Below are 20,291 nucleotides of genomic sequence, written 5' to 3'. Positions count from 1 at the left end.
CAATGCCCGGGGCCCGGGATTCCTGATAAATAATCTCGAGACTGGAATTTGAGGGGGGTTAGGGGAGAGAGAAAGAAGATGGACGGTCTTGAGAATGAGAGAGTGGTGGTTTTCCAAGCAAGACGAGGAAACTGGGCACGGGACAAACCAAAAGATGAAGGCAGGCCACTGGAATATACATACTAAAACCAAAAGGCGCATGCACGCATGCACACATGTACTCATCGAATGTACATACGATGTACATACGTCCCTTCGGCTTCTCCAAGAAACTCACTTGCGTCTAGCGACTGGGCGCGAGGCTCATGGCCCATATGTTCCCCCATTCTTCCCTGACACCCGGGATGCATCATATCCGCCCACCCCGTGGGCAGGACCCAGAAAGCCAGCTGGCCAGCCGGGAAACATTGACACAAATTGCCTACGATTAGACCACTCGTCCACGGTGAGAACCCCCTCAGCATGTTCGTACTTCTCCCACGGGGTCAGGAAATGGCCGGCCACGGGGGACCATCCAAGACGGCCATTGACCAAGCATCATCGAGAAATTGGTCGCGTGCTCTTTGAGCTTGTATATGAAGGCTGACGAATCAGAGCGGCGCATAGGCCCATGTGTCTTCCACATGCACCCGGGATGGGCGAGCCTCCAAGCTTGAAGCGCCTTGGCTGCTCGGAACAGGGTCCAGGCACCGGTGCAGATTGTCGCACAACAAGCGGCGTACCAAGTACCGCCAACTTCTTTCCAAGTTGGGTCGGCATGTTGTAAACCAGACTCCACGCAGCCCGCAAACGTCCATTGGCCCATGGATCCAGCTCAAATCCACGATATCGGTCCAACAGAGAGCTCCGGGGTCTCTGATGGCGTTGGCTTCAGGCATGTCGTGTGAGGTCCTGTTCAGCGAGCACGTGCTCATCCGAAGAAGCTGCAAAGGTTCTGGGGTTCTTGCCGTTCCTGACCTGATGAAAACGGCCACTGACGGAGAGGCTCAACTTGGTGTGGTTGGATTTCAGCACAGCGATCAGAAGAGAATCCGGGCTCAACTGCTGCCGTCTTCTTGCCATGTCGTCGTAGTATGTGTGAATTCTGTTGTATTGGGTAGTTGGTGGCTTCAATGTTGTGCCGGAACACTCTGTGACCCAAGCGCCGCACCATTCAATTACTAAGATTTATCCGAGAAGTTTTGCGTGCGCCACCTCCAAGTGGTGGTGCTTCTTTTGCTCCCTGCGTCTCCGCAATGACGAGTTTTCCTTTGCCATTGAACTTCTCCAGCAGAGGCACCCTACCCTAAATCACGCTGGGTCAACCCTCTTTTATTGAATGTACATGATCCTTTCCGCGCTGCCAGATCCATCAGCACTAACCATTCACTAGCGAATACTCCTCTAATCACGGCCAACCAGGACAGGCCGTCCCAGCAATGGAATACTACCACATAGCAGCCCCGGCAAACCAGCGGACCCTAGCTATTCCGGGGTTATTTGCTCCAGTTCCAAAGCGAAGTCCAGACAAATATAGTCAGAATGCGAACAATAACCAGAAAAAGTGCTCCCAACAAGCCACTGCATTTTTTAAGGATAGTGTTAAGCGGGCTCAAGAGAGGAATCAGAGGTACAAGATCTGGTTGCCCAACACGTTTCCCTAGGCCTTACACTACGTTGCCAATACTAATCGGCTTGTTATGCAGACAAAGTGAGACTGAGAGAAGGCTCCAGGAGCCCAACGTCGGTCAAGAAAAACGAGATCAAATCTGGTTGACTACTGGCCGGAAAGAAGGACAATACTTACGGTTCTTACGGACTAAAGATAAGCCTGAGAACTACCAAACAATTAAGGTCATTGGCAAGGGCGCTTTTGGTGAAGTTAAATTAGTACAAAAAAAGGCAAACGGCCAGGTCTACGCAATGAAATCTCTGATTAAAACAGAGATGCTTCAGAGGGACCAGCTTGCACACGTTCGATCAGAGCGCGACATCTTAGCAGAGGCTGAAAGTCCTTGGGTTGTGAAGCTTTTCACTACTTTCCAGGATGCATATTTTCTTTATATGCTCATGGAATACTTACCTGGTGGTGATTTAATGGCAATGCTCATTAAATATGAGATCTTCTCAGAAGATATAACCCGGTTTTACATGGCAGAATGCATATTAGCTATCGAGGCAGTTCACAAACTGGGCTTTATCCATCGGTATGTTACACCCCCAGATCTACCTTTCTGTCACTGACACCATCTAGAGACATCAAACCAGACAATATCCTCCTAGACCATGGTGGCCATGTTAAATTGACCGACTTTGGCCTCTCTACCGGCTTTAATCGTCTGCATGACAACAGCTACTACCAACAGCTACTGCAGGGAAAGTCCAATAAACCAAGAGACCGAAGCTCAGTTATTGACCAGATTAACCTTACTGTTAGTAATCGGTCGCAGATTAACGAGTGGCGACAGTCGAGGAGATTAATAGCATACTCTGCTGTCGGAACACCTGACTATATTGCGCCTGAGATATTAACCGGCCACGGTTATTCATTTAGCTGCGATTGGTGGTCCCTTGGCACAATTATGTACGAGTGCTTAGTAGGATGGCCTCCATTTTGCGCCGAGGATAATCACGCCACGTACCTAAAGGTTGTGAACTGGATGCAGACTTTGTGTTTTCCCGATGACATTCAGCTTGGTCCAGAAGCTGAAAATTTCATCCGAAGGTGAGCTTCACCATACCCCAGTAGCTGTTCCAGTGCTAACAGCCAAGATTGATCTGCAATCCCGAGGACCGAATTGGGTGTGGCGGGGCGCAAGAACTCAAGGCACATCCTTTCTTTCGGGGAGTCCAGTTTGACAGCCTACGCCGTGTCAGAGCACCATTTGAGCCGCGATTGGCTTCCAGTATCGACACCACGAATTTCCCCACAGATCAGATCGATCAGACCGACATGGCCAGCCGACTTAAGGCCCAGGCACTACAAGGCGCCGAAACGCCGTTGGAGGATTCGCTGGAGATGAGTTTGCCTTTTATCGGATACACCTTCAAGCGGTTCGACACCAATTTCCGTTAATGGGTGTCCGGGATGAGTGCTGGTTCCTCCCCTGTGGTTTGTGCCAGGTTCTGGAGTAATATAATATATTTGTGTTGGCTACATAGACCTCGCCTCCAAGGCATCCAGTCCAGGCCATCTAGACCAAATACCCCCCCAAGTCTTCCCGCTTGAAGGCATCAATCCCCAATCACTGTATCGTTATTACATTGACTCGAGGACCTTGTGGCCTGTGGGGGCCGCCTCTGCCATATATATTGTGAGGAGCAAAGTGACCCATTGCGACACAAAGCTAGTACCAAGCAAACGGTGTATTGGTGTGATAAACTCAACGTAGCGATCTGCACCTGACAGGGTTGTCGGTATAAGTATTATAACCAAATTTCCAACTAAATAAAGGTACTATTTAACCGTTACTGGTCGATTGGCTATTGACCCCTAGAACTGACTCTCCCCAAGGTCCTCGATGAGATACTCGTCATGAGTTACCCCTTGCGACAGCTGTGTCTATCAAGGTTTGGCCAGGTGTGGGCTACAGCGCTCATCCATACAGCTCCCAACAGGCGTACTCGGAAGTATCAGTAGTACACTGGGTGCAGTTCAAGCCGTATAAATAATGGAAAACGCCATGGGGCGCAGTTAGGCGCTAACGGCTTAGGCCATCAGCGATACCAGCTGGGAGGTCGAGTCTTGCTTCAAGCAGAGCTCGTTTGGTGTCTTGAGGAACAGCACACGCTGACACCGTCAATAAAGCAAGTAGCGGGTAGGCTCTCATACTTGGTTTGACTATGCCTAGGAGGTTCTGGGACGGTTTGGGAAAATATCAAGGATAATCCTTGGACTATGACTCTGTGAGTGTAAAAGGAGTCGAGGTCTGGCGAGTGAAGAAGGTAATGAAAGACTTCGGTACGTGACTACGAGAGTGCTTTATAGTTGGAATAGGAAGAGCCTTTCCAGTGATGAAATAACAGGGTGTTGATGATGCAGCCAGTCTCTGCTCTTAACGCGGCCGTTTAGTCTCTCGACTCTGTCCATGCGTCCAAGGGTCCAGGTTTCTGCTCAGCCATACCATACCACTTTATGCTTCATCTAATGAAAATGTTATTCTATACTATCAAAGACAATGTGTTTCATGGTCACTTACGAGGCGTTTATACCAGAGTTATGCCCGGTAGGTCGGGCCACTTGAGCCCTAGTCATGACAGACAAGAAAAGTGTCAGAAATTGACCCCGACATCATCGGCAAGACTGTCTTCGACATCTCTCGCGCATACAAGGGGACCCAGGACAATCGGTCCGCCAGGTCCAGCAAAATAAGAAATAAAGAATACTCGCTAAAGTCGGCCGGACAATGCGTTTTGCAGAGGAAGCGGGCCGGTGTCTGCGATCCAGCCGGATGGAGCGAGGAACCCAAGAAGACGCCGCCCAAGCAGACAGGTCCTGGAGAAGACGACGGCAAGGAAAGGGGAAAGGGAAAGGGCGCAATTACGGGCCAAAAAATCACCGAGAGCAAGTTCCTGCAGTTCCTCGCCGAGCTGGACCCCGAGTTCATTCGCCCCCTTGTTAAGGCCGTCCAGTCTGGAGAAGTCACCGTCTCGGATATTCAGCTAGCCTTTAAGCGCGCCCTCTTGGAAACCATGGAAAAGCGCTGGGCATACTTTAGAAGTGGCGATAAGGCAGCTAAAAGCCTCAAGAATATTATTGTCAACATCTTTGCCACGGCCCGCTACGCAACGCCTCCTGAATTCTGGCAAAATGTTGCCAGGAACTTAACTTGCCTGATATTACGAGAGAATTAGTAAGGGCAAGACCCCTGAGGAAAAGCTAGAAATTGCTAATCAGAATGTAAATGAGGTGGTTAATGTGTGGCCGTACACGCCAGTTGGCGTGCTCAACAAGAACATTATAAAGGAAGCGGTTAATAACGCGCCCCCCATCCAGGCTGTCGCCGTGTCTCTTAATAACCTGTTGTCATACACCCCTATTGGCTGGCTGGTTAATCAGATTGCCCTCGTTGATTCTGGGCTGAGACAGATCAACGTTCGTGATGTGATGCTGACCTTGGGGCAGTAGAGTACGGCGAAGGCTCAGGGGCGAGTAGCTGATGTATGGATCTGATTGATCCGACTTTGTAAAGAAATTTGTCCGCCGTAGATTAGAGGTTCTCTTTACTCCTTTTGGATAATACGCTTTATTCAAGTCGCACTCGACCATGCTCGTGCCCCATGTACCGTCGTCAATGCAGCGGCACTTGTCTAGCCACGTTCCCACAAGACCATCTGCCGACTCGTCTTATCCCATCGATAAACAGGACCCCTCCCGACGTTGTAGTTGTAGTAATTTTCCGTCCCGTCCTTGACCATGGCCCTCCGAAACGTGATGTTTATACGCCCCCCGTCATCCTGGTTTCTGCCCGTCCGCTTGGGAACAGAGTGAAGCCAGTTCGACTGCGTCGCCCCCCTCATGAGAACCATGTCGCCGCTGCCCAGCGCCAACTTGACCCTCCTGGCCTCCGTTGCGGCCGCCGACTCACCGGGCCGGGGGGCCTTGTGCTTCATTACAAAATCCCGCCGGGCACCGAGTGAAAACGAGGCAATCGCCGGCTCTGCGCCGAGAAATCTCTCGTCATCGCTGTGGAAGGATATACTGTCCGCCCCGGAAGCGTAGTAGTTGACGAGGCAAAAGTTGAATTTGCAATTCGTTGCTGCTTCGGTTGATTTGCGGAGGGCATCCAGACACTGCGGGATAGGACGCGGGGGGTAGCGATCGTACCGCTTGTCGTTGGCTTTCATGGTGGATAATTTGTCTGTGACGGCGCCGGCGGCGTCAAAGTACGACGTGTCGTCCAGCCCGAATACCGTTGTCCATCTATCCGCATTAGAGCAACTTTCCATGACGCAGTTTGTGTGCACGTTTGACATGGCCCAGTATATAATATCGTGCTTCAACGCCAGGGGGTACGTGAAATAACTACCGCACTACTTGTCGACTGCCATCCGTAGTATGTACATGGGATACGTACCGAGGTGTGACGATGTGTGTTTGATACCCGCCGCGCTTAATGTCATACTCTACCCTGTAAAAAGGTAGCTCTGACCGTAGGAAGTCGAACATCTGCTTGCCCAGGTATGCTGGGATGTACGGCTCAAAATAGAGCAAGTCCAGGTCTGGCTGGTCGTTGATGCGTCTTCCCGGACGAGCTGGGAGGGACGCCACGTCCCGCACCATCAGGGCCGGCAGGTTGGCTATCGGGAAGGGGTATGCCGGGTGCGCTGAGTGACCAGCCTGGGCCTATTTAGATGCTATCCATGATGGTTCGTGTCGTGTGCATTGTGGCAGACTTACATCCTGATCTGGCTCATTCTCCTTGCGTCGTTTCGGCACCACCGTAAAGAACGCGTCTAGTGTCCGCTTCTGAGCCATGTCCCATAGACCTACAGAAATGTACAAGTTGAGATGATGCAAACGGCCGAGCACAACGCGACACAGAATGTAGCTTCGCATTGGAGTGTTGGATGCAAGTGGTGACATCACACAGCCTCGCCCGAAGTGCCCCACACTTACCCGAGACCGAGTGGTTTTCATCAGCCTCGCTGCCTCACCCCATGTCGCTCACGACCGAGTGAGTTGTTAAAAAAAAAAAACATCATTTCGTCTCATCTCGGTCCGCCTTCTCACCACGGGGTATACCATGGAGGTACGTCAAAATGAGGGGAGATCTCTTTTTTTTCCCATAGGCCCACGCTTTATTCTCATCCCATCGCACTTTTTTCTGCCTATTTTTTTACCCAAGGCGCCAACGTGGGACAAGATTTCTGACTAGATGAACAGACCAAACGCTCGGAACTGGAAATGAACCTTTTCAAACCCCCTGCCGCGGCTCGAGCTGCCAAAACGCTCGACAGGGCTCTGTTCTCACGCACGCTACCCACTGTAGCGGCGAGCGTGCGCGAGAACAAGCTCATCTCCAAGTACAGGATGGAGTTGGGGAAGACAAGGGAGGTGCTGCTGGTGGAAAAGTTTGACCCGATTGCCGCGGATCCGGACGAGGCGTTAGCGGCCCAGGGGAAGAAGTGCCTTATTTTGAGGCCGGATTTGAAAATCTCAGGTATGTTGTCTTTGTTTGTTTATGCGTTTTGGGCTTCATAGGAAAGCTAACACGTTTGCTGTAGCCCCTGAAGCGTGGAGTCCCGTGTTGCAGGAAGCGACCAAGATTGGGGATCTGAAGATTGTCCCATTTGATGTGACGATTGATTATAAGCTGTGGTCATATGGTGAGCTGCCGCTTTTCTCATGTGTCAATCATGGGGCATGCAACTAATCTTGTGTAGTTGACGTTATGAAATCGATAATACCGGAGGAGCTTCAGGACGAGATCCCCGCGAGTTTTAACACCGCAGGGCACGTGGGTACGTATTAACACACGTCTAAAGTTTACTTGATCTCCATTTGACATCTTGAACAGCGCACCTGAACATGAGAGAGCGATATCAGCCCTATAAACACGTCATTGGCCAGGTCATTCTCGATAAGAATCCTGTTATCCGGACAGTTATCAACAAGACTGACGATGTCGGCACCCAGAATGAATTCCGAACCTTCAGCTACGAGGTGCTGGCTGGTCCTGATGACATGCTGGTGGAGGTTAGTGAGGCCGGATGCGTCTTCAGCTTTGACTACTCCAAAGTATACTGGAACTCGAAGCTGAGCGGGGAACATGAACGGATCTGTGCCATGTTCAAGCCTGGGGAGGTGGTTGCCGATGTGATGGCTGGTATCGGACCTTTTGCCGCGCCCGCGGGGAAGAAGGGTGTTTTTGTCTGGGCAAATGATAAGAACCCGGAGAGTTACAAGTATCTCACTGATATTGTCAAGAGGAACAAGGTGAGAGACTTTCTCTGCGGGACGTTGGGAGAATCCAGGCAGGGGCAAGACGTGCAAAGTCAACATCTCAACTGATACGTTATAGGTGACCGAGTTTGTCAAACCCTTCAACGAAGACGGCCACGACTTCATCAAACGAGCCGCAGACCTCGTGCTGGAAGCCTCTCAGCGCGGAGACTGCGCCGTCCTCAAACCCGTCAAAGTGTCTCGCAGCGTACCACCTGGGGAGCGGCCCGAGCCAGTTCGCGTCCCCGTGCCTCCTACCATTGCCCACTATGTCATGAACTTGCCTGCTTCCGCTCTCGAGTTCCTCCATAACTTCAAAGGCTTGTACCACGGGCAGGAAATGCTGTTTACGCCACACACGGACACGAAGCTGCCCTTGATCCATGCGCATTGCTTTGCCGTCAAGGCGGACGATGCGACCCCTCTCGATGATATATGCCAACGCATCCACAGCGAAATTGGTGTCCAGCTGAAGCCGGGTAGTGCGGAAGTGGAAGGAGAAGTAGCTATTCACGAGGTTCGGGATGTCGCCCCCGCAAAGAGGATGTTTTGCGCAAGTTTCCGTCTGCCTCCCGAGGTGGCTTTCTCCCCGCGGGCTTGACAAGGCAACTAAACTTTACATGGACGTCTCCTGCGACGCTGTATCCTGTTAATAAACCCTCCCCGCATAATCATCATGGGAGACAAGAAAAAAAAGGCTCGGCAAGACCCGCCGCTCCCGAAGCAATACCCGGCGAGTGGGTTGTATTCTCTTGCTTTATATCGACAACCTCTTATACATGCTCGCGCGGGTGGTGGTGGCATCGGACACTAAGGCCGTTTTCAGTTGCCAGCATATCTGTCGAGTCCGTTTGTCCTGAATCGACGGCTTACAGCTTCCAAAGATCTGTCCCAATGGTGATTCTTGCTTAGCTAGGACTACACCCCGCCCTACTAAGAAGAGACGCCTGTTTCAGGATAATGCAATATGAGAGTAAACGACGACAATGTTACGCAGTTCAGTTAGCGTGAGGCTTGGAGGCTTGCTGAACAGTCATAGCAACAAGAAGAAGAATGAGATATTGCGGGGTATGTGTACGCATGTGTGACTGGGATAACATCCAAGTCTCAATCGAGTGTGCCGAGGCTACTCCAACTACCTAGGTAGTCATCTCTCCTTTATCCCCCCTGTTTTGATGTAGCTTCTGCCATTCCATGGAGAATACCGGAAGCAGAATCGGTGTGCCTAAACGTGGCAGCAAGAGGGTGTGGTCGGGAAGCAAAATGGCTAAGCAGGGATGTACACGGCCGGCCTGGCCAAAAGCGTTTATATCAATCCAATCAGACCCCGAATGGAAGCTTGACCGGTTGTGAATGCATGCGGCCAGGCCCACGGCTGTTGTGTAACAGCTACCTCTTGAGTGAAAGAGCATTCGCAGCCACTACTTGGACAAGTGTCTCGGAAACCGTTCGTGGCTGGCAGCCATCATGTATGTTGAAGTTTGTGGAAAGAGGTGACAAGACAAACACATCATCATCAACCAGGCGGAATGCGTGATACCATCAGGAACCTTTGTGAGCTGGCTCGTCGTTTGATGCCTGCGCAGAGGCGGCCACAGCCAGGCCATTCTTGCAACCACCAGGGTGCCCGTCATAAACGAGTTTGTTGCACATGGAGTGTTTCTCACATATAAAGTGCTCTGTTCCTGATGCCAGTATTAGAACGGAATGCGGGCCTGTGTTTGATTTGACGTGATGAAGCTCCTCTGGCTCCCCACCACGATGCTTGGCCTGCAGGAAGAGTGATTGGCCCATCAAGGGTTTTAAAGAGGTTGCATTGATCCTTGAATTGTGCTGCTCGCTGTGCTGTCGATATTCTAGCTCCGGCACCGATATATGTATGTGCAACAGAACAGAGTCCCGGTGCCATATGCCTTCCCCTAGCCTCCCTGCTGTGCCTGGTGCAATTGCATGTTCGGATTTGATAACTAGTCCAGTCCCATGAGCAATAGACCGGTCCACGAGTCCTCGGCGTGTAATTGATCCCTGAAGGATGGCCCACTGCGGATCTCGATGAGGCTGGAAATCACAGGGGGCGTTGTCAACACACGGCCCGTCAAGCGTTGAAGTGAACTCTGAAGCCCTGATTTGGCTCGTGAGTGGAGAAGTACTAGTCGTCGTCCGTTTTAATTTAGAAACAAATAAAAGCTCCTTTCTGAACCGCTAGGTGCGCACCAGAAAACTACTCTGTCGACTGCATCTTTTGTCTTGGAGTGGCTGCCCAGGCCGGCAACACCATCATTTCTCTCACCACTGACACCGCCTCTTGGAGTTTTGTCCCAACGTACGTTGCAACTTTGTGAGTTTGCTCACAGCGAACCAGCCTATGATTATTCGGTCTTGAGATCTAGGTGGATCCGTGGAGTTCGGCCATAATGGCATGTACGGAGCACGCCATTTAGTATTATGATTCAAAGACCTGCAGAGCCGTTGGACTGGTTATCAGATATGTCAGGCTCGGATACGCGGCACTCTCGCTTTCCAAGAAGATGGTACTGCAGCGTGACAAAAAGGCTACAACGGTGCTGGCCAACGTAGCCTGGACCATTTAGTGAATTGGACTCTCCACCACACCATGGAGAGAAATTTCTTCTTGGCCGAGCAAAGTGCTTCTCTTTGGTCGGTGGTGGTGACGGCTAAGCCCAGTAAACAAGCTCCTTGGCTCTCTAGCGTTTTCGGTCCGCGCCACCGCGGCCGGGAGGTGACACGACGAGGAGATACCAAATGCCACAACTCAGCGGCACGGAGTATTGACAGTGGTTGAGTGGGTGTACATCGGGATGATCCTCTGGATGGTTGGTTACACCGTCCGCGAGAAAGTGGGGTTAAGCCGAGTTAATATCTGGTCTTATCGGTTTGCTATCAGCTTATCATCATGATGTTGTGTGGAGGTTTTCCATGAGCGAAATATATGGCAGCCGAACAACAAGATGTGACTCTTTCTTTCTCGGAAACAGACGCGACTTGATGGCACACTGTCCTTCAGTGAGCCTTGACTTCATAATATCAACCGATTGCAGCGGGCACTAAGTTGCACCCAATACCAAACCTATTTCAACAGACAACAGGCTTTCCCCGAGGATACCCAGGCACGTAGCCTCCTTGCGATTAATCTCCTGGTTTTCGAAGTACGTAGAATTAATTTGATGTACAACCCCAAATTGCCGTAACTTCGTTTAGAATATTCGTGCGGAATGGCGCTTACCAAGTTGTCCCCTGGGAAGTTGACGCAGAAGTTTTTCTTGAGGGAGGCTGGCCAGCAAATACATTGGCAATACACTCCGTGGAAACGCAAGATCCTGCAACAGAAGTGAACAGCCACAGGGTGTAAGCCATTTCGAAGATCGACGACGAGGGCGACGCCCAGTCTTCAAGCTGGTTACGGAATAGTTCTTATCTGAAGCGCATGCGGCGTACTCTCCAGATTCTTTCCCCCATGCTGCAGGAAGGACCCTTGAAGGCGTTTTCGAATCGCATCAAGCCAACATCATCAAGAAGTCCATGGAGAGCTTCAGTTACCCTGTGCCTCGCATCATGGGCTGTGTCCATGCATCTTGAGATCACTACCAATCATCGCCTGTGGGTTTAGACTCCAGTCGCCACGGACGGTGGCTGCAGGTCGCCCGCATCGCGTTGACAATGCCTGATGTTCCGCCGCCACGTCGGCTAGTCCATCTATTTCTTGGTAATTGAGGGGTTGTATACCAAATTTTAGCAATAACAAAGCTGCACCGCTCGGAAACGTGGGCCCATAGTCGTCAATAGTCATCGTAGAATTGTATGTGGCCTAGCCCTCGACTCAGAGGATGAAATGAATGCAGAGAGCTATACACGGTGTGTTTTAATGAAACTTGAGCTAGAACTTGCCGTGTTGTGGTATATGCGTATTGTTCAGTTGCGCATCTTGCTTCATGTGTTGCTGAGTTTGTATCCAAAGCCCTCGAGGAGATGGTGCATCAACCGAGAGACAGACCCCCGGGGTCGCCAATTCGGTGTATGGGAAATTGTCCTGGGCAGAAACCGTGCCCTTTACCACAATGGGATTTCTATGCATCCTAGATGTCTTTTGTTCCGAATAACCGACCATGCTGTCGAACCATCACTACGCGCAGAATGGCCATGATCAAAAAGCATGGGCGGGATAAACCGGGGCTGTGGCCAGTTCGTGTTTGAAGATCATCAGTTGATGGACAGCTAACCCGCGCGAGTCTGCATGACAAGGCGAGGTTAGAGACACCTACGTGCCAACCTGCTGTCCTAATAGTATCAATAGTGATCACAAAGCTCATGATCTCGACTGATACCTTCATCCGAGGTCGTCTGTGGCGATGTAGGCGTACCATATATCAGTCACAGTGATAGCTCAGATGGCTATCATGGAGGCCTATGGCACGGTGCATATGACTCCATCGTATTCTCTGAATGATAAGGGTTATATTGAAGTGAGATACGCACCTACTTTGGTGAGTGAAGTTCAAGGGGCAAGCATAGAGATTTCTCACACTGTTTCTGCCAGCAAGAAACCGAGCTGTCTTCTCTAAAAGTAACTGGAAAGCCCATTACACATTTATGACGTTGGCCGGTCTTGGAAGTCTAGCGACGATAACTGGAGGGGAAACGATGGCACAGAAGGCTTACGCACTAAACGTCGGACCGCACAACCACTCAAGGTCGACCATCGTAATTGATCTTCCTACGGTTGACTGGGCGGCTTCTTAAGGGCCGATGAGGGGAGTTCGCTGTGCTAACTCAGCCGTTGAAGAAACGGACCAAGCCAGGCCTCCATAAAAAAAATCACCGCACAAAACAAGACAGCCTACGACGGCCTGATGCTGTGCCGGCGATGCGATAGCTCATCCGTACTTGCATCACTCAGAGCTTGTCGGTCCGGTAAGATCAGCGTCGTGTTCGCTTGCACGGTATAACCAACTTGAAAAGGTGCCTTAAAGGCATTCAATTCGATGCATCGTTTTTGGATGGCTTGACACAACCAAGGCGGGCTCAGCCTCTAGAAGAGCCGAGCGCCGGGAGATAGTTGGCTGGATGGCTTTTTGCACCGAAGACACCGCCCACGACGCAGGGCCACACAATGCAAATTGTCGAGAGAGTTTCGGGTCGGCAGACCACCCTCCTCCCGGCCGGTGATATCGCGGCTGGACCGCGAATTGGCGAATTGGAATGTGGCCAGGCACTCCACATCGCGCTCAGAATTGACAGCGGCCCAGCCAGGATTTTGACCACTTGAACGTCCTGTTTCTGCAGTCCGTCGTCGGTCGAAGCGTCCCCAAGAAATTTCTTTCACTGTGAAGCTCCACACCCTTCCGGCCGTGAGCCGCAAGGTCCACAAGCTCATTCTGACCCGCCGGGCGGCCGATGGTTCGAGGTTCCATTTGTGGATTTCTTTGACGGGCTGAGCAGTTGGGGTTTTGAATTTCGCCGAGAACGCGAGTAAGCAATGCATTGATGAATTCTGAATCCGTGTTTAACTTGCGATACGCCGGGGAAGAATGGCATATGACGGGAGACGACCATTCGAGCTGTTCGAAAATGAAAAGAAAAGCAAATCTGGGGAAAGAATGCCCAAGTTTTGTGCTTCATACTTACGGAGTAGAAACTACCTAGGTACCTAGTAGTCAACCCCGCAAACCAGTTGCTCCAGAGGCAGGCGTGCCTCTCCAGAGTAGTTTCCACTTTTCGACCTAACTGTACATGGTACGGAAGACATCACACAAAATACAATTTTGACTGTTCTGGTGCCATTCATCCACTAGATAACGTTACTTGGGCTTTTGAAGGCGCCTGCGTGAGAGCTGATTCCTCAACACCCGGCCAACAGCGTTGCCGGAGGCTTCACATTATTCCCTCTAGCCGAATTATCTTCCTCGCAGATTCAATGCCCCGAGTCTTTGCCACCTCACCGTACCCTCCCGGTACATTTTCTTCCCATCGGCCATGGAAGATGGCTCAATGCGCCAAGCTGTTATGAGGTGGCCAGAAAAATTTTAGTCCCCTGTTTTATGTTTTTCCTTTTTCTTTTTGAGCCATTCGACCTTGGGGTGTTTCTAGTTCGTCGAGAGAATTAGCCGTGGTTGATTATGCCCGTCAAACCTCCACCTGTTAAACGGCCAAGAAGGGCCCAGCCACCAGGTAATAATCCCAGTTTCATTGGACCGTCTAGTAGTACTATTACAGTCATCGACAGTCGGCTATGCCAAGCGTCCGGTAGGGCCTGGCAAATTTTGGCAGCCGACGGAGAATCGCAGGTGACTGGACACTATGTACAACTTTCAGTTGCTACTGTGGCTAACAAGTGCTAGGCGTCGCACAATCACATCCATGTTCACAGCCATTTTCGAGGCGGGTGTAGAATCAGGCGGACCTATGGAATTGTTGCATCGAGACACGTCGCCATCCAGATTCGGGCCTCTAGGAAGACACCAAAGACATGCTAAAGCCATTAGTACATACATACAGAATAACGCAGATAACAAAATTTCATCATCTCAATCACACCATCAACCCGACGTATGCACTGTTGCCACCAACAGAGATAAGCTAGTCTCATACCAGCCACTGGGTAACCCCCGTGGCTCATCCATCGGATTCAATCCCGTCCATCCTGAATTGATCCCCTGTGGCCCCCTTGTGCGCCCCTGTGCGCCCCTGTCGAGACTCACTACCAGTGGCTGACAGCCTCGTGGTACCCCTCGGTCGGCCCCTGCCAGTCCCACGACGTTTGCATTGGCTAACATGAATATCGAGTTGATGAACTATTGGTGTAATACAAAGTGCTAGGAGTACCCACGACAAGACAAGACAGCAAGGCACCGTACGACAAGCAACCCATGATCTGACAGCATCGGCGGGACTGCATTGTGGGGATTTTGGAAGTCTATCTTGCAAACACAGTATAGAGTAGCCTGTGTACAAGCGAAGCATCCAAGCAAAACCTGCGTATCTTGCGGGCGCCGTACGTACTGGGCTGGGCTTGGGGAAAGGAGTGAAATGTATCTGGAAGCTGAAAGCCAAGCTACTCCTGTTTCACTCGAAGTATTACGCCTCGAATTAGTTTACCAGGGCTAGCTTGTTGTTCCGATACCTTTGCTCCCGGCCAAGCCGTGGACAATCTTGGTGATAGAGATGGTATAGATACTCTGTTGCGCGAGATGGAGAAGATCCATTGATGGCTTGACGACGGGCGTCAGCTCACCCCGCTACGCAGAATAAAGTTGAGAAGACTAGGTTTATTTTTCCGAATCTGGATGGAGACATTTTGGCGTCTTCCTCCCTCCACAGATGGCTGAGAATTGGTCGCTAGGGCCTGCCCTCGAGTGAGGTGCCAAGTGCAATTCCGGATGAGATGGTCCTCGCCGAAGAAGGCAGGTTCAAGAGAGGTCAGAGGAAACCCTGCACGCGGGATAACCGGGCATTGTCCGTACGAGTCTACGACAGACCCCGTACAGCCTTCCACCCCGTATATATGTGATGGAAGGCAACGGGGCTAGCTGACAGTTTGGCAGTTTGGGCCGGGGCGATGACAAGATGACCGCAATCGTGATGCCGGGTCTCGACTGGCCTGCGCGGCTGTATGCCGAACCCGCAAAACCATGCCTCGATGCCTCCACGGTGTAGTATCTCCATGTACGGAGGACTCCGTAGTAGTAGCGGTATTAACTTACTAGTAGTATTAGTGTCGAGGTGCAGTCCAAGCGGCGATCTGCTGCTGGACTGGCCACCCGCTTTTTGAGGTGAAAAGCAACGACTACCTAGGTAGTTAGCCAACCGCAGGGAGACGGACGAGGGACGATGGACGAGAGACTATCTGAAATGTGTCATGGAGGAGTGTGCGTAGGTGGTTCGGTGTGTGTGGTGGGAGTCTGGCTATCTAAGATGTTGTTGCTTGTCATCTCAGTGGACTGGCTTGCTTTGGTCTGCATGCAATCGGCAGCCTCGATGCCGAGTTCGAGTTTGGGGTAGTTGGAAGTCCTAGGTACCTGGGTATTTGAGTACAGAGACTTTGGAATCTAGGGAGATGCGGGCGTGGAGCCGGGTACTGGGACTTCTAACACTACTCCGTAGCGTTCTCGTAGAAGGTGGGAACTGGCATTAATTCAATCTGGCTGGGAGCATCTGGACGTGCAGACGCAAACTCCCAAACTCCAGTGGCCCCCTGGGCCTAGACCAAAGCGCTGAGACCGGACCCCGTAGTAGTACTTTGCGACAGAGTGCTGAGAGTGACGGGGAGTAAGTACCTCTCGGCGCTCATGTACCCTGTACGGCCGCCGCCCCGAGTCCGTGTGGATGCGCGCATGTCACTGGTTCGAGGCGGCATTGCAATGCCCGTTCAAGCCATGGCAAGCCATTCTTGCCAACCCATTGCCCTGAAGTCGGCGTCGTTTTCGTCCCACTTGGATCGATGACAAGCCCCTCGAGAAATGACACTGCGAACCTTGGGAACTCGACCCCAGACGGAGACGCGGGCACGGCCATGCTTGTCTCATAAGTCACAACTCCCCATCCTTATGTTCCTTTGACTCTTTTATCCTGAACGCTCTGCTTCTCGCCGTCACCCTTCCTCCCTCACCGTTCGCTTCGCAGAGCCAAAACCTAAGTTTGCCTTCGGCCACGCACCCACGCACCCACCCACACTCACTCACTCACTCACTCCTTTCCTCACTCACTCTTTCACTCACCCACGCACTCTCACCTCTTGGCTGCTTGGCTCAACTAGCCTGGCCCTTTGCCGGCGCGTCCCCACGTACTCAAGTACTTAATACGGGCCAGGACAGGGTACCGGGCTTCAGACTTGCTCCCCGTGCTGCGCAGGCTCGCGCCATCGGCCATTCCATCCAGACCATCGATGGTCGACTTCAAACTCTGCACCCTCGCACCCTCCTTCGTGTCCGCCATTGGGTCACTCGCTCACCGCATCACCATTCGCACACTGGCGCACAGGATCAAATTCGCCTTCTGCACGCCGGCCGGCGGTTCCATATCCCACGCCCGTTTTCGCCGTTGGCTGCTCCAGTGACTGTCTGGTTGCATTGTGGGCGTGCGCCGCCATCTGCCGTCTCTTATCAGCAAGGATTGTGTTCTGCATTCGACGTCGGACCGCTTCTGCAGCCCACCTCAACGTTATCTCCAGACGACGCTGACTGCAGCAAACGCCTTCGCTTTGTCGTCGAACTACATAACGAACACTTCCAAATCGGGACCTGCACCATCGAACCACATCCGCATCTCATCTGGACTATTTCACTCGTCGTCGGCGGCATCCATGACTTGCTGATTCTGCCCGCAAACCAAGTCCTCTGCGGCGTCTCTCTTGCGTCTGCAACCCGCCAGGCACCGCTGCCTCTCGTCACAATGGCCGCTGTCCTCTCCTCCGAGGAGAGCAGCTACTTCTCGTCCTCGTCGCTGCGTCGCTCACAATCGCAGACGAATTTAGGGCACAGCTCGTCGTCGTTTCGGTCAACGCCCACGCCGCAAATGTCCGCCCCCTTCAACCCGCCATCCAAAGCCTATACCGATTCCGACCTTTCCTCAGCGCCCTCGTCTCCTCCCGCCATCCAAGCCGAATCCACCGACGTCTCTTTCTCCTCAACTCCTGCGAGCAACCTGTCAATATCTTCCGACTTTGACGAAACCTTGGGGATCGACGAGAGTCCGGAAGACCACTTCAGCCTACCTCTGCTCTCGCAAGAAAAGTTCTTTCTGCAGCCCGATTTCCAGCACGATGACAACCTGGAACCACCCCCGAGCCCAAGGACGGGTCATTCATACACAGTCTCTCCCGCTGAGCCCGAGGTTTCTGTTGCCACATCGGGTCCGGACACGCCCGACGTGACCGAGCATGCTGAAGATGACACGGCAGTGTCAAGCAGGCCGTCCCGGCAAGTGGACTACCTATCCCATGATTGGAAAGAGGAAGACATCTGGTCATCTTGGAGGTACATCATCTCCAAAAGAGGCGAATTCGCCAACAGTGCTAGATTGGAAAACGCCTCTTGGAGGACTTGGATGAAGGCTAGGAACAATCTCAAGACCATCTCACCCGAGGAACTGAACTGGTGTGTATTAAATTAAACCCCCCTCGCCCTCCCCAGATTGTTTCTGCGCGCTAAACAGCGGCGTATTACAGGCTCAAAGATTGTGACGTTACTTGGCTTTATGGGCCTCTGCAGTGCGGTCCCAAGAATGTGAACCCAACAGGCACAGAACCGTCAAGTTTGACTCTATCAAAAACGGACTCACTGGTCAATCTAAACAAAAAGCCTATCCTCAAGAAGAGGAGCATGTCCGAAGTCATGCTGCAAAGGTCTCTTGTGTCTGCATCCTTGTTGAAACAGGCTACAGCGGCAGTTCAGGCTCAAGAAACCCGAGGTGTCTTGAAATATGGCACAGACAAGTCCAACGCGGAGTACTATGTTGCCTACCCTCTTTCTGTCCGAAGGGGAAGTCAAGGTACCAGCAGCTCCATTGCAGCCTCCACCGACTCGTCAAATATTTCCTCCCCTTTCCCGGAGCGAAAACACATTCATTTTAATGAACAGGTAGAGCAGTGTATCGCTGTTGATGTCAAGGACGATGAGGAGGAGGACTATGCCCATGATGTTGGCGAAGACAGCGACTCCGACGATGGTGGCGTCATGATGAAGCGAGTCAAACCTAAGAGGCGTGCCCCTTCATCCAAGAAGCGGAACAAGAAGCCTACCAATGCCGAAGGCAAGATCATTGCCAAACTGCCATCGACTACGCTCAAATATCGAAGCGACACACCAGAACCGCGAGAAACCGCCATGAAGCATAGCACAGGTGTCTACCGGAGCCCGTTGATATCGCCCTCGTCTTCTCAGGAAACCCTTCGACCCGCGAAGCAGTCATCGAGGTTCTTTTTTGGAGAGAAAGACGATGATGACGACGATAATGGCTTTAGCGACGCAACTTTGGCTGCTAGCTCGGGCTGGCGATCTCCACCCGGGGGTGCAGTCGGTGGCGGCATTCACCGGTCGTCTTCTTCGGGGAGTCTGACTGACGAGCCAGCCGGCATGCGCCGCACTGCCTCGGGCATGTTCATGCCTTGTGAGGAGGGAGAAGCCTCGAACGGCGATGGCCTTTTAGGTCGGGTTATCGAAACCGTCAACACTGCGCGGGATATTGCGCATGTGATTTGGAATGTTGGATGGAGGAAATGAGGTAAAAGGACATTTTGCAGTCTGAGATGATGTCTACCGGAACCGATGGCATCTGAGAAATGGGGAAACCAAGCACGACTTTCCATCCTTGTTGGTCACAGACCACTGATCCCTAAACCAGCGAACTTGAAACCGATACCCCCCTCGAAAGCCCCTACGATGATTCCAACTATTTCTTTTAATTACTCGAAAAAAGCCATGTCTGGTGGCCGGGCCTACTCTCAGCAGCGTAATCTCGATCGGGGGACGGATATTAACTACGCGCATTGAGAGCCATTGCACTCCATGGGTGACCACTAGACATTCCTGCTCTGCCGAGGCGACTCGGCCTCACGTTACGCCGATAATGACTACTCATACGTTTCTGCTTATTTTTCTGGCTACAAGAACATCTATACACGATTCTTTGTTGATACGACTTGTTTTTATTAGACATTATTCTTCTGTCCCTTCTCGACGCAGCTTCATTCCTCATTTCTTTTTTTCTTTTTTGCCCCGCTACTTTTCGTCTCTCCTTGGATCCACTAGATCAATCATATGGGCAAGCAAGCAAACATGTGTCAAAAATGGGGGCAACAAGACAAAACTCGGGTTCATGGATCAAGACCGGGTTCAACAGCACTGGCCGGCGTTTGCTTCTGTTATTTGGTTATTTGGGGCTTTTCGTGAATCTGGCAAAAGACGAGAGGCCTTGTCTTTTTTTACTTGTTGGGACACGGCCATCATTCCTTTTCTTTCTTTCTTCTTTTTTTCTCGTTCTTTCTTTCCCCCCTACTGTGTGGATGGGGGGCCATGGCGAGGGCATGTATGAAAAGGACGCATTGTTTTGGGGCGTGAGGCATCATGGATGGCGAAAAATATAGGATGAGGTGTAAATTAGTGCATACTACGTTTGAAGCGAATTCAATGCGTGCCATGAGGTATCGTGGAAGATGACGTGTTGGTGTCGGCACGTCGCCGCAAGTGATGATCCGAGTCCGCTTTCACCAGGCAGACGCTTGTTGCGTGAATGTGCCGAATGGGCTGGCTTGTTCTCGAGGGTGCACATGACGGGGTGTGCATCACGAGACCATTGTGCTTGTAGGTAGGAGTCGAGTACGTGGATACCCAAGCACTTGAGTACCTAGTACCTA

General features: G+C 51.7%; 5 protein-coding genes across 5 annotated transcripts; 4 read left to right on the top strand and 1 right to left on the bottom strand.

Moving 5' to 3' along the window:
* Positions 1-1,418: 1,418 nt before the first annotated feature.
* Positions 1,419-3,055, top strand: cot-1_0 (Serine/threonine-protein kinase cot-1; the record flags this gene model as incomplete). The annotated part of the gene is made up of 4 exons (XM_014691106.1): positions 1,419-1,609; positions 1,686-2,186; positions 2,234-2,704; positions 2,752-3,055. 4 exons carry the CDS (start codon positions 1,419-1,421, stop codon positions 3,053-3,055), a joined length of 1,467 nt encoding a protein of 488 aa, XP_014546592.1.
* Positions 3,056-4,198: 1,143 nt separating this feature from the next.
* G6M90_00g097480 (uncharacterized protein) lies at positions 4,199-5,107 on the top strand (the record flags this gene model as incomplete). Its single annotated transcript, XM_014691107.2, has 3 exons — positions 4,199-4,205; positions 4,256-4,791; positions 4,889-5,107. 3 exons carry the CDS (start codon positions 4,199-4,201, stop codon positions 5,105-5,107), a joined length of 762 nt encoding a protein of 253 aa, XP_014546593.2.
* A 182-nt stretch (positions 5,108-5,289) lies between these two features.
* ALKBH2_2 (DNA oxidative demethylase ALKBH2) lies at positions 5,290-6,457 on the bottom strand (the record flags this gene model as incomplete). The annotated part of the gene is made up of 3 exons (XM_066131529.1): positions 5,290-5,902; positions 6,057-6,319; positions 6,380-6,457. 3 exons carry the CDS (start codon positions 6,455-6,457, stop codon positions 5,290-5,292), a joined length of 954 nt encoding a protein of 317 aa, XP_065987659.1.
* A 268-nt stretch (positions 6,458-6,725) lies between these two features.
* On the top strand, positions 6,726-8,525 carry TRM5 (tRNA (guanine(37)-N1)-methyltransferase; the record flags this gene model as incomplete). The annotated part of the gene is made up of 6 exons (XM_014691109.2): positions 6,726-6,731; positions 6,866-7,142; positions 7,207-7,308; positions 7,366-7,443; positions 7,500-7,918; positions 8,004-8,525. The coding sequence occupies 6 exons, from the start codon at positions 6,726-6,728 to the stop codon at positions 8,523-8,525; spliced, it is 1,404 nt and encodes a 467-aa protein (XP_014546595.2).
* Positions 8,526-17,329: 8,804 nt separating this feature from the next.
* On the top strand, positions 17,330-19,158 carry G6M90_00g097450 (uncharacterized protein; the record flags this gene model as incomplete). The annotated part of the gene is made up of 2 exons (XM_014691110.1): positions 17,330-18,033; positions 18,105-19,158. The coding sequence occupies 2 exons, from the start codon at positions 17,330-17,332 to the stop codon at positions 19,156-19,158; spliced, it is 1,758 nt and encodes a 585-aa protein (XP_014546596.1).
* Positions 19,159-20,291: the final 1,133 nt, after the last annotated feature.

The sequence above is a fragment of the Metarhizium brunneum genome, chromosome 6, assembly GCF_013426205.1.
Source record: "Metarhizium brunneum chromosome 6, complete sequence".
Lineage (NCBI taxonomy): Eukaryota > Fungi > Ascomycota > Sordariomycetes > Hypocreales > Clavicipitaceae > Metarhizium > Metarhizium brunneum.
This window is presented reverse-complemented; position numbering and strand designations above follow the sequence as displayed.